This window comes from Helicoverpa zea, chromosome 2, assembly GCF_022581195.2.
Source record: "Helicoverpa zea isolate HzStark_Cry1AcR chromosome 2, ilHelZeax1.1, whole genome shotgun sequence".
In the NCBI taxonomy this organism is placed as follows: domain Eukaryota; kingdom Metazoa; phylum Arthropoda; class Insecta; order Lepidoptera; family Noctuidae; genus Helicoverpa; species Helicoverpa zea.
In genome coordinates, this window is record NC_061453.1 from 4,728,327 (window position 1) to 4,742,581 (window position 14,255).

The 14,255-nt window shown below is 36.1% G+C and overlaps 1 protein-coding gene across 5 annotated transcripts in view; it reads right to left on the reverse strand.

Moving 5' to 3' along the window:
* The window catches only part of LOC124643349 (ras GTPase-activating protein raskol), a 164,034-nt gene that overhangs the window by 68,396 nt on the left and 81,383 nt on the right, over positions 1–14,255 (reverse strand). Inside the window, exon 2 of one of the 5 annotated variants that reach the window (XM_047182396.1) lies at positions 1,520–1,779. The exons of the other annotated variants lie outside the window; for them this stretch is intronic. Coding sequence (XP_047038352.1) covers positions 1,520–1,694 — 175 coding nt within the window. The 5' untranslated portion in view covers positions 1,695–1,779. The remainder of the gene's footprint in view (positions 1–1,519; positions 1,780–14,255) is intronic. 5 annotated transcript variants of the gene reach the window in all.

The window sequence follows — 14,255 nt, forward strand, 5'->3', positions numbered from 1 at the left end:
GAGGCGGTCGCGCCGCAGACGTGGCCTGGCTAAGTATGTGGGTCAAACCTGTACACTGACACCGGCCATTGAGGCTTGCGTGAACGACACACATGTACAAACAAATGCTGCACAAACATATCTACTACTGTACGAGCTTAATAACTATGTACACAAGAAACGTACTTACAAGATATTAGACGAATACAGTGCGGTAGCTTAGAAGAATACAATAGAAAATGACACAAGAAAGTTTTACAACCCACTGATACATGACTCGTCGAAAGACCTTCGATTTATAATGCATGTATGTAAATGTCGTTGGTGATTGATGTTTCCTCTGTATTCATTTACATGTTATATTTATTTTCAAAACCTTAAATATGAAATACAAGGCTATGTGAGAGACTAAAGTATTAAGAAACATTCATCCATCACGTCACACGTAGAAACACACTATTCTTGGCTTTCATGCAGTATTACTGAGCATTATAATAATATTTTCCACTATGGACAATTTATGTATATTAAAGTGGGGAAACGTATCATTGTTATGTGTAAATGCGCGGTAATTAGCAGATTTACGTAAAGTCATGGAAACCATGTCGTGGGAGCCATATTGTCTGCGCGTGGGCAACGTTCTACGCTGTAAACGTCAGTTTCTTTATAGTCAGCGCATTGTTGAATACTACCCAAAGATTACCTCTTCGCATTGCCAACTGATGTCCTTTCGCGATTTTTACTCGGAACAATGACAATTGTTTCCGAATAAGGATGAGGAATGAGACGAGTAAGCTCAAGAGGCATTTATTGTTAACGGTTTGCTTGAAAATGGCCGTTTTGTAAAAGAAAATAATGATTAAGAGATTAACGCTTAACTTTTATTGCTGCTAGCTTATCCTCATAGTTACCGAAGTTACGAAATTAAATACGACAAAAAATAAATTCTAAGATATTGAGATAATAATAATAATGTTTCCGTTCTTGGAACATTGCGAGTTGTCGCAAGGGCCATTTGTTGTAAAACCGTGGGTCACGAGCGTGGAGTCGCCAGAAATGTAACAAAGATTGACCTCATTTGGAGAGCAGCAGCGTTTGACGCGGTTGGTACACTAAACACAATGGCATGAATCATATTTTCCCACAATTGAAGTCCGAGAGGAAGCACTGACCATGCTATTACGCGACTGCGCAAAAAATGCACACAATGTCATTGCGTCGATTTTAAAGTATTGTACGTTTGTAAATGATATTATGTTTTGCTCTTGAAAGTTATTCTAAAATTATTACATACAAGACTTACGAAATGCAATGCAACATGTGCATTTATTTATTATTATTATTTTAACGCTTTTTCATATTTCCTAATGATTAATGGTCCATGAATTACTTAATTTCAGTTATTGGTGTAATAAAAGTTATTTATATTCATTCAATACTATATAATTTACTCAACATTCAATTCAATATCAAATTAATAACAGTATGCTACAGAAACAATCAGTGCTGCCATCTAGCGTGGAGTAGCAAGAATACTTACATGCTCTGAGCGCGTCGAGAGATGGCGGTAGTGTCGCAGAACTACCTCCTTGCATCGCCGCTAGAGCGGAGTAGGACTCCCGATCACATGGTAAGACTTCGCTGTATTTTCTCTTCCTGTGTATAATCGCCTTCCACATGTTGAATTTTGTACGTTTTTCTCTTTGTAGACTCATTTCATATTCTCTCGAAGTACTTTTTAACACTAAACAACTTTCACATAACTTGTACTAGACACTGTTTCAAAAATTGTTTTCATTGCTGTTTTGATGGGAAAACATTATTTTATCGTTTAGAAGTCATAAAGTTTCTGTTTTAAATTGCAAGTGAGTTCAAGGGTCGAGTGAATAGATGCCGACAATTGGCGTGTAAATCACTGGCATTACGACACGGCGAGTAACAAGATAACGATAGTGAACGAAGATAGGGGCGCTGCACTCGAGTGTCCCTCTCAGCATCATTGTGTTATGTGGTCACTAACTTTACGAGACAATTTATCTTTATAACAGCCGTCGGATGGCACATCATTGCATTCATATTTAATCTTAATTAATTTTGAAGGTTTGTCGCCCAATGAATAGAAATTAATTATCGTGTCCAATATTTTTGACACTCCCTTGGTTCTCAAAATAAGTAGCATTTGTTCTTACTAAATATCAATGAAAACGTACTAAACATACTCCCTATACTAGGCCTTCAGACAGAAAAACGTCGAGACGTATCACATATTTGCTATTTATCTGTGCAATCCGTAAATAAACTACACTTTCCTAAGGTCAAATATAATTGGGTCTCAAACAGTTTACAGCTGATAACTAATCTCTTTAATTAAATATGGAGTAATTGCAAAAACCACTACTGCCAATTAATTGATAACATGGTAAGCATAAAATAATATTGAATAAATATCTGTGAACTCCAAGTGCGTGGATGCCACTTCGTCTGATTGGTAAATCGAGTGCCTAACGAGCGATTAGTCTTGTTATTATTTAATTACAGTTCAAGTAATTATACAATGATACCACTAATTGCTGATGTCTTCATTAATCTTTCAGAGCGTGTAATGTCTGAACAAATATTATTTACTTACACGTAATTTTCAAACGTCGATTATTTTCTACCAAATTAAAATGAAAGTTAAAAAATTATGGTGCCCTTGATGAGAATTAGTCACAATCGTAAATTGACGCATATTTTTCCCATGAGGTCACACCCTAATTTGTACAGTGGTGTTATTTATGACAAAATTATCAGGACGAATAACGGAGTCCTGGCATTCCGTAACGAGCAACGACATCAGTGGGGTCTCCGGAGTAAACGCTTGGCATTTAAGAAAAAGCTATGAAACACAACTGATAAAAATATACTGTTATTTTTAGATACGGTGAGACAGTTAAAATGATTTTTTTTTATGATTTTTTTTGTTGACTATATTTTTAAGTTTTTTCAGTTAAAAGATTGTCAGGAAAATGGAAAATACCTATATAACGAAAAATATATTTTTTTGTAAATAAGTATGATATCATAGCTTTAAACGCCACAGCTGTGATCTATCCGATGTCCAGAAAAGCTGTCGTCGTTAGAACAAAAAATTACATACTAATGTATGTAGTTTGGATATCCATGTAATATGGTTACCAACTTAAAATATAATATTATTTTGAGCTGACTTCGGTAACTGGAAGGAAAGCTCCAGCGAATTGCGTAGCTCATTGAACTGGATCAAATAACTGTCCGTGACACTTAGAACAATAAAATCACAGGTGCACACTCTGCATTACAATTGACTTCCGATAATTAACAATAAACACGTCCATTCGAAAGAAAGAAATAGCACGTTCCACGTTGTAAAAAGTGCTGCAAATAGCTGTATATTTGTTTTACAATTAAGTTAATGAGGACGCGTGTTGACACGCTCCGTAGACCCTGGACATCGTCCAAGAACAAATCCTCATTAAAAATCTGATGAGATACAATCGTCACTCGTTCCGTAGAATTAATGTTCAGCGCTTGAAATCTACGACAAACAATAGACAGCGCTAACCTTTGCCACCAAATATAATTAAACCTGATGTTCTAAGATTAGACAAACAATAAAGAGAATATATTTACAGATGATTGTTAAAGAATCAACAATAGTGAGAATACAGCAGGTGTACCTTGCTGAATAGTGTGACATTCAATCCAATTTTATTCAAATATCGGCCATTGTTGGTGCTATTGTGCATCAATTCTGAAGGCGCACTTTGGACTTAGACATACAATTACGAGATCGTTATTACGAAAAAGTATCTAATTTGGGTTATTTTTTTTTAGTCCACGAAGAAAATCAGGTCAAAACTTGTGTTTTAAGTTGGAAAATAGAAGAAATAGGTGGGTAGCTTACTCAAGTACCGTGTCTCAACTTCCTTGGTGAAGCATGACCAAGCTTAGTGCAATACCATAACCAATCATCGGCTCTTTGTCTTAATTCGCCATTGTACCGAAACTAGCAGACGTCAGTAGCGTTTGCATACAATGCTAAGATGAATCAACTGTTCACGAGTGTACCGTGGTGTCTGTGGTTTGCGTGAAGTTTACATCACGCTATGATTTTAATTCGTGACTAATCGGTTTTGAAACAAAATAAGGCTTTCCCAAAGCGTAATAAAAGACTTGTGGCCAATTAATTTACCTTTTAATAAATTAATGATGACACGGTTTTTAATAAACATGAAATTCACCAACCAGGAACACTGAATGTGCAAGTGACCAGAAAATGCTTTTACTTGATACCATACCCATAGTATTTTAAGTGTATTAATAAACCCCTATATTTCTTACAGCGTAGTACTTAAACGCCGAGTCCAATACTATCCAGCCACTTAAGAACTGCAGGAAACTCACGACAATTAAGTCTTGGAAGCATTTCAAACAACTTCAGGTCCAACTTTCACAGACTGCTAACATTAACAGCTCACTGCGGAAACGTTTTGCGAGTTGCCTGTAAACTTCCTACAAACTAAACTTTGCTTTTCAATGGCTTTCTTTGGAGAACGAATCCAGACATTCGCCACTATTCAAATATGTATATTGCGAAATATGTTTCACCACTATCTGGGAATTGTATACTAGATTTTCATCCTGATACTGTCATACCGAACTGATTGATAAGTAACTGTCTTTGATGAGTTATGTACTATGAATAGTAGTAGTAATAGATAACAATGATAATTCATCAGTGTTAAAAACGCATTAGAACTCCATGGTCGATCACTTCACTATCGTGTTTGTCTTCTCTTAAAGGAGTCGATTTAAGGCCTTTTTATTTCAGTTATAGAAAAGACTTTTTGTACCCATTTTTTCCCTCAATAACGCCAACTAACCATAAATCTATGAATACAAACATGTATAAGTAGGAACGTACTAAAATTTTACAAAGCAAATCTTCATGACCTCACAATTTTATCGGTTCCCGTAACAAATTGATGAATAGCCTATAACCGTGCGTATTCTTAAACCGATTTATAACTATTTATAGTGCTGATTATTAGGTGTGTATCACAAATCTTCTCGACTGCGCAGAAGGCAGTGCTATGCATCCCACACATACTCGCTTAATTCAACATACATCTTCTAATAATAGAGTGTTAGTTTAGCTCTTCATCATTGTAAATATATTGACGTTAAAGGCACCTACTCAATCCTTGGAAATGCATCCAAAAATTCAAAATGATTGTAAAGTTATTTTAGGGTTTACATACAAGTTTATAATTAGACCATACAAGACGTATACGAGGAAAATATGGTGTTCGTGGGTGGTAAGCTAGAAACTTCTCATTGTACCAGAAAATATTACGCACCCACTTGTCTTACCCATCACGACAAATACTCTGATCCTTCGCTTAAAGAAACAATATCCGTGGGATCCCAAAAAAGGATGGAGTCTACTTACTCATCTTATATTCGTAACTATGAGCAAAATATAATTTAATCAATAGGACATAGTAATATTGCCAAAAAGAGTCTTCCTTTTCCTAATTTAGGAGCAGCAATTGCTCTAAACCAAATTCTCTAATGGTCAAGCAATGCTCAGAATTTGGTTCATTGTTCTGACGTAAACAAACCACAGATGATGTACTACACATTGAGCACACAATAAAATGACTCCCGATGTTTATAAACAGCTGCCAAACAATGATTAGTGATTACTACATTGACATAGTATGTGTATGCTGGTACGTGTGTTTAGAACTAGCAAACAGTGGTAGTAAGGATATATCCTAGGTATGTTTATATGGGCAACTACAATTTTGTAGACCACATAACATCACGTCTGTTTCTCAGAAAGATTCTACAGGTGTACCTACTCTGTCTAATAACAATCATGATTTTATTTCGTCATTACTTGAAGTGGGTATGTTGGTCAGCCTACACCAATTCCCTAATTTTCCAATGGGCTTAGGAAATCCCCTATATTATTAAATGTAAGCAAGCATACGTGGGCGCGAAACACTAATCATTGAAGCGAAGATATGACAGGAAGTAGGTGTAACAAATCGCACCTCTACAAACACTCCCCTAAGTTATTAGGATAAAATTACTACGTTGCTATCGTTGCTAATGCAGGTAATTATCACTATCAGTGTTATTATGCATTAGCCTTGTATTAGTCATCAGATATAAGCGTGAATTGCCGACAGATGGCGCTGTGCCAACACCATTGTTTACACAAACCATAGCCGTAAAAGAAATAAGGCCGTAGTCAAAAGAATACGGTTAATAACATTTGAAAGTATCAATGAATGAAAATAGATACGGAACTGTTTTATATAAAATGTTAACCTGAATTAGAGGGGGTAAAGGATTTATGTAAGTACGAATGTGGTAGTTGCCCTTTTGACCTAAATGGATCAAACTTGTTTAAGCAATATTTTAACCTGAACTCATACATAACTTTGCCCTAGAAATCTTGGGTCTATTAAACTATCAAGCAATATTTTTTTATTTATGTTTTGTTTTTTATATGCCACTGTGATCGCACCTTAACGTTACTAGCCATTGCTATAAAAATTAACAGATTTGACATTGAAACTTTATGATATACATTATGCGCAGGTTAATGTTAACTGCAAATATTACCGAAATATCGCACGTTATGTTAACAATATCATGACCTAAATTTAGTATATCCTTAAGTATATAAACAGCTATTTAAGAATAGTTTATGGAGGTGACCACCTACGGCGCGTATCACGTCGCCTTTTACTTACTTTCATACTAAAAATATACTAAGAACATTTTATAGGCTAATAATTCGAGCCATATAAAGATAGTTGCCATAAGAAGCTGTACAATCGAAAACATCTCGTTTTATTTGAATAGAACATAACATTGTATCTGCAAAATGTCATTTCAAAGCAATATGAATCGGCAAAACTGAATGGGGAAGGAATATAGATGTTCTCATTTTTGTGAACGTTATGGCAACGTACATCCGACGTTCCCATAGACTAGTGAAAAGAGGGATTTGCGTGTATGACGTCAACTGAACATAATATCCCAACTTGAACATCCTTGCTGAGCGGATGCTGGCAAAACGCCAAGCTGACGTTAGAAGCAAGAGAAATGATTTAATGCTTTATTTTCGACAGTTACAAGCTCAGCAATATACTTTACTACAAGCCTTAGTACTTTCGTGTGTAATTTTCTATGCCATTCTGAAATTGGATCACGGACCGCAAGTAATGTCCTCAGTTCGAGCTGAACAAGGAGTTAACATCATCGGTCAGTTACCATTATTGCCTTTAGTTTACTAGCATTGTAAAATAGACGATCCTAGTACATTGAGCCGCCTACACTAGAATAATTATATCCATCTTGCTTGTTCACGGTGTCTCATAAATCTATTTCAAAGTTCGATGTAACTCCGACATGGTATAGGACTAAGCATCGATGACTCACAATCAGGTACTTCTCAATGATTTTCATTTAATAAATCGATAATGTAAAACCCATAGCGCGCCGATTCTTAATATGACGTCATGTGTCACGCCCATTATTCGAATAAATCATCGATTAAAGCATAAAGTTCTATTCGACCTCGATGGACAAAAAGAAAAACAGATATGGATTCCATATGTTGACATTAATTATGTAAATTAAATTAACCGTCAGTTTTATCTCGAAATGTGACAATGTGACCCGGAAAACTGTGTATCTTATCTGACACGCAACTATGGCAGTAGTTGAAATTGAAATGCATGTGGTATATAGGTAAATATAATGTGCATGTTCTACTCTCTATGGCAGACTTTTTCAACCTTTTGTTGTGAACGGCACACTTTTAGTTTCAGTAAACTTTCACGGCACACCAGTAAAGAATTTGGTAGGCGTAGGATATTTGAGGCCTTGATTTATGTGCGGACGTAGGGAGGTATTGATATCCTTTAGGAAAAAACGAAATTATTTTGGTGAAAATGAACTTTAATAGTATTTATAATTAAGTATATCAATAAGTTTTAAATAACATGATATAATCAATTAATGCGATATTTGAGCCTGACGTGTCGAGCAAAGGCTTTTTATTCTTGGGCGAATTGTCGACAAACATACTCGAAGCTCTTCCTCAACAGATAGCAGACGTTCGCGATTTTTACTTTTTATATTTGTCAATGCTGAAAATCCTTGTTCGCATAAGTAAGATGTCGAAAACGGCAATAGGGCAATGAGAGCTTTTTTACTTAATTTTGGATATTCTGCTGAAACATGTAACCAGAACTTATTTACATTCAATTCCTGTAATTTTAATAGCAAAGTGCGGTCATTTTTTAACTCACAAAACTGTTCTTTCTCTTCCAATTCAAAACCAACCAAGCTACTGATTGAAATATTGAACGGGTCTCTCACCCAATCAAATTTCTCAACCTCGATATTGGGAAAGTATTTGTTTACATTTTTTTCTAACAATTCTAATGAATCCCTTATCAAAGATCTCATTCTACAATCCACATTTCTTGACGCTGTATGCGGGAACATGGACAGAGTGCCCTGGCAAATATGATTTTTCCATAGCGTTATTTTTTCTGCGAAACCTTTTATTTTATCTGATGACGTCAGAATATTCTCATTTCGTCCCTGCATACCTGCATTTAATTTGTTAAGATGTTCGAATAAATCTGTCAAGTACGCCAATTTTGTGCACCATGTATCATCGCTGAATAAATTAACAAACTCTGATGACTCCAATGTGAGGAATATCAATAACTCTTCCTTAAGTTCATACACGCGGGACAAAATTCGTCCTCTCGAGAGCCATCTCACCTCGGTGTGAAGAAGCAACGTGTAGTGGTCTGCATCCATGTCTTGGCAAATTTGTTTAAATAATCTAGATTTCAATGGACGACTCTTAATGAAATTTATAACTCTTACTACATCTTCCAACACAGTTTTAAAATCATTCGGTAGAGTTTTTGATACCAATGCTTCCCTATGAATAAAGCAGTGGGTCAGCACAATATTTGGATTTCTTTCTTGCACCAAAGTAACAAACCCTTTTATAGAACCAGTCATTGAAGGTGCTCCGTCGGTACATATTCCAATACAATCAGTCCATGATAAATCAGAGGATTTCAAATATGCATCCAAAACATTAAATATGTCTTCGCCTCTTGTTGTTTCGGGCAGTTCTTTGCAACAAAAAAAGTTTTCAATGAAGTCATCTTCCACGACCGTCCGTATAAATGCCAGCAGCTGGGCCTTCCCACTTATGTCAGTTGATTCATCAACTTGTAAGGCGAATGTACGAACAATTCGTAGTTTTTCTATTACTTGTGCTTCAATATCTTCTGACATGTGTTCTATGCGCCTGCTGATGGTGTTATCTGACAGAGGAATTTTCAACACCTCCTTTTCAGCTTCAACCCCAAATAACGTCTTCACAATCTGACGACACGCTGGCAAAACTAAATTTTCTGCAATAGTATGTGGTTTCATTTTTTTCGCTATAAGTTCCGCCACGTGATAGCTTGCCTCTTGACACTTGTCAGATATAGTCATTGTTTTGGTAAGACTTGTAGATTGCTGGGCTTGAGATTTCAGTAAACGTTGAAAGTACTGTAGGTCCTTGCCCACGAGATGAGAATGTTTTGTAGAGAGGTGTCTTTTTAATTTGCTAGGGACCATTGATTCGTTGGATAATTTTTGGCCGCAAACAAGACAAGAAGGGTTTGGTTCTTCTTTGTCTCCTGTCCAAGTAAACCCCACCTTCAAATAGTCTTCATGGTATTGTCGTTTAGAACTCGTAACTGTTTGTTTTTTAAGGACGGGTTGACTCGATGGCGGTTGATCATCAGTTGACGTACGGGTTACGAATTTATCCATGTTGAATTGAAGGTCTCGTTAGAACCCAAATATAATCACACTATGCACAGCGAGTTTGCATACCAACACAAAACCAAAGATACACGACTGCGCGAACGCACAACAAGTGGGCGAATGGACGAATGAATGAAACAAAACATAGGACAAGCAGCGGCCGGCCGGCGGACGCTTCACCCGCCCGCGCCCCACCGTATCCATCGCTACGTTACTATGACAATGGAAAGCGCAAGCTCTACCCGTCTCGTTTCTCGGAATTGACTAATTTGTTTCCGTACTTTTTTGTTTTTCGAAATATTTTTTTATGATTGCAATTGAGCATCGCGGCACACTTGGAAACGTACGCGGCACACTGGTGTGCCGCGGCACACCGGTTGAAATACCCTGCTCTATGGAGTAGGTGGATCGCACGACGTTCCTTATTCAAACAGCTTTTGAGCGCGAATTGCAGTGCAAACGAAACGATATTTGTTTATACCGTAATCTCAGATGATAAAGATTGTTTAAGAACGTAATCTGCTGATTAAAATTTTATTTAAAACACACTTAAAAAAAGAGGTTCTCTATTCGTCGGAATATTTTATTTTTAAAAGGCCTATTATATTTATCCTATCATAGGCATCTTCTATGGTGCAAAAGGCTGCCTTTATATAGTCATATTTTTTCTGCACGTCATTGCTTCTGACTAACACAGCAGATTTCTAAAAGTGTATGTTTATTTTCTAGAAGTTTTTGTACCTGCTGAAAATAAGGCAAATCCTAATGTTTTCTTAACTGGATGTTTCCTATAGTAATGATGGTACACGTACAATAATAGCTCGGATGTGGTTTACGGGCCTCCCGTACAGTCTATCAGTTTGCGGAACACGTGCCCAAACCGCTACGTCATTCATGAGGAATATTCATTATAGACAACACAACAATATATCGGCATCAAGTTTCTTGGTCACCTTTGCTTCAAAATATGTGAGTTTCTTGGCATTTTAATTTCGATGTATGTAAGTATATTTCGAAACATTGGAATATCATGTTATGCTTTGTCAGATTACAAATTATATTTCAGTTTAAAGTAAGCTCTTAGCAGACGAGAAAGGTAACTAAGTTGTGCCGATTTGATACCGCATCCAAAAAGAATATCCCTAGTCTGAATATTTTCCCACAATTTATAGAACAAAAGGGGTTTGTTTAAAAATGATAATCAATTATACATTATAATTAATTAATTACTTGGATAAATAATTATACATGTATTGTTAGAAACCATCGCAAATATGGTAACAATGGTAGTTTGATACAAACGAACGAACGAACACACAAAGACTATCAACCTCTATGGTTATACATGACAGATGAGACACGGTCCTACTAGGACCTCTTGGGTCCTACTGGGTGGCCCTACACTGATTAGACGGAACAGCACAAAGCCATTTATACTGCAGTGATAACTTATTCACAAGCAAGTCATTCACGTAAGCAGTGTTATCAATATGTCAATCACGTTTAGTCTATTGCCGCTGCGGTCAAGACTTACGGCGCTAGTGCGTATATTAATACCTATTACTGATAACAATACTCTGTTAATATATCAAACACCTATGTATTGACATTTATTTACTTAGGACAAAAAGCGGAACCAATATCCAAATATTTCTGAATAAATGTGAAATACTATGATATGATATTTTTCGCAACGAAGACTCTTGAAACCAATAATGCCTCAGATTATCAAATAAATATGCCGAATACAACAAGAACTGATCCACCATATCCTGAAATTGATACCATGTTACAAGTAACATAAAAACAGCGAAGCCAATAAATCAATAAATCGATCGATCAATCGAAGTTAATACCACAAGACGCGACCATGGTTGTCATGACATGTAAACATGTGGTTATTTTTTCTAATACGCAACTCAATTAGTCCACTTCATGGGACTCAACAAAACACTTTGAGGCTAATTTTGTAATAGTAAAGCCATTCATATAAACAAGGTTAATCTTAAGACGAAGATCGACGTCGACAACTCTTTACAGAAAAACAGTCCGCCGTCCACGCTTTTCAATCAGTTTTGAGCAATGACACAATGCTAAAACAAACAAAGATAACTTGTAGTACAGGCCTTATATAGAGGAGTTTATTGTGAATCGGAGAAGACATACAAACTCGACATTGAACATATGATGGCCGAGACCTTGGCATCATTATCTGCTGTCTGTTAGCTGACTTAGCACGATTAGAGCTTAGGTGAAGACTAGTTTAATTTTGATTATAGGTATAAGGGGCTGTTGGGCTTACTCATAGAAATGGAAGGATATTTGTGAGATAATAAGATTTGGCTGTACCTTGTCAAAGTTCTGTTCTGAATGATCCGAATGTCAAATTGAAACAGATGTAGGTACGTGATATTTAGTATTTCAAATCAATTAATTTGTAAGCCATAGAATACCTAAGGCTTAATACAAATCAAACTTAACTTGAAGTAACAGTAGAACGGGACAATTACGGATTACATTTAAACACATGTTCTGAGAAAGTACATGTTATTCGATAATATTTTAGTTCTAAGGTTTCATCAAACTTGGAAACTGCGTTGTACAGAAGCAAAACAAATATTTAAAAAAAAACATTAATTTAAAACAAGAATAGGGGGTGTTCTGTATTTGAATGTTAATGTTAAAAATCCGCCTTAATCTCGTCAATACGTAACACAAAGACCCTCGCTCATAAATATGTATGTAGTATGTACCAATTACAAGCTGCACCCACTGCAGTTGATGTTCATCTAAGCATATCGACTGCACAAATGGATTCGGAGTGCGTCCCCTCGCAGGATTTAAGTTTCGGGGGCCTAGGTCACCCTCCGGGGGTGGCCAATGATGTGACTGCCTAATGAATTGCGTTGAACACCCCTGACAGAAATGGAAAGGGTTCGATTTGCAAAGCTAGCGAATTTGTTTCGTCAATAGAGATATAACAATGGCTAAAACACAGTGGAAATTAACTTATTTATGAAATTAATTGGATGATGTTACATTATACTGTCTCGTACCTGATTGACAATAGTCTGTTTTAGCAGTCTCTTTTTTGCAAGTGCCTGCGAGTACCTACATTCAAAATGTTTGACGATTCAAAGCACGAGAAGGTAAGAGATTGTATATCTCTCGATGGACAGCACCATCGCATTTCGCAGAGAAATTTAGATACCTTTACCTTGAAAATAAAGCTAGAGTAGCAATCAGCAAAAGCTTCCATTCCTTATCTTAGGCACGTTATTATTCAGCGGCTAACCATTAGAAATACAAATTAAGTGCGGGTTCAATTCAAGGATCAATTAAGATTATTATCAACCAGACATCTAAATAGAGGCAATAAAATTGATTATGAACGTGATCTCATTCTAATTGGAAACAATCTTATCCAAGTGTTTGCTTTCACCAGTTAAGACATGATATCCTCCGTCTGATGACCGTTACTGAGTTGACAATGAAGATAATAGATTGCTGCGTTCGTTTCCTGGTATTTGTCTACGCACTTATATCCTTAGTAGGAATCTCGAGGAACTGATAACAATTAAGGATTGTCTGGTATGCAGCAATTACTTTTCCTGACAATACAATGGCATGTCGTATTTCCTAATCCGATTCATCCTCAGATTACTCGAAACTAAATCTCTTAATACCGTTACCAATTAATTGACGATCAAGGCTTTACAAACAAACATACAACTGATAATCTCATTAGGTTTGCGAACAACGAACGCCGTGGATTGCCTCTTCACACGCCATTAATGTTGACTTTATATAATGGAAGGGAAATTCTTTCCACAATGTTAATAACGTATCCAGTCAACTTTCGCTAAAGACATAAGTTTCACTAGAGTGGGGGAAACTGCGGTTTGACAAGTTGCGCATGAGTGCCGCTGATTATGATAACGCCGTAGATCAAGATGGCGTTACGTCATAAATCGATATAGAAAATAAAGCGGTCTTTCTTCTTTTCTCGATTATAAAAGCTGATGTAACGTATAGGAATAATGTATGAGACATATGAGAAATTGGTGTTATGGTTGAAATGTTAAATGTCAATGAATTCTAATCTTAATCCAGTACTCACACTTTTTCGTGTTTTATAACGATAGAAAGGTTCAGAATTCAGAAGAAATCAATGATCTACAGAATTAGGCAGATTAAGCCAGTAATAAAGATACTGTTTATCAAAAAAGAAGATTGGCGTTTGATCTTTTGCATGTTTGCATTTCAAAATAAAAATGTATTTTTTTCAAAATATGATAACAATTATTTCTGGTTTGGCTTACACATACTTTAATTACCACTAATTAATACAATACAATGGTAATAAAGTTGACCCTTTACAG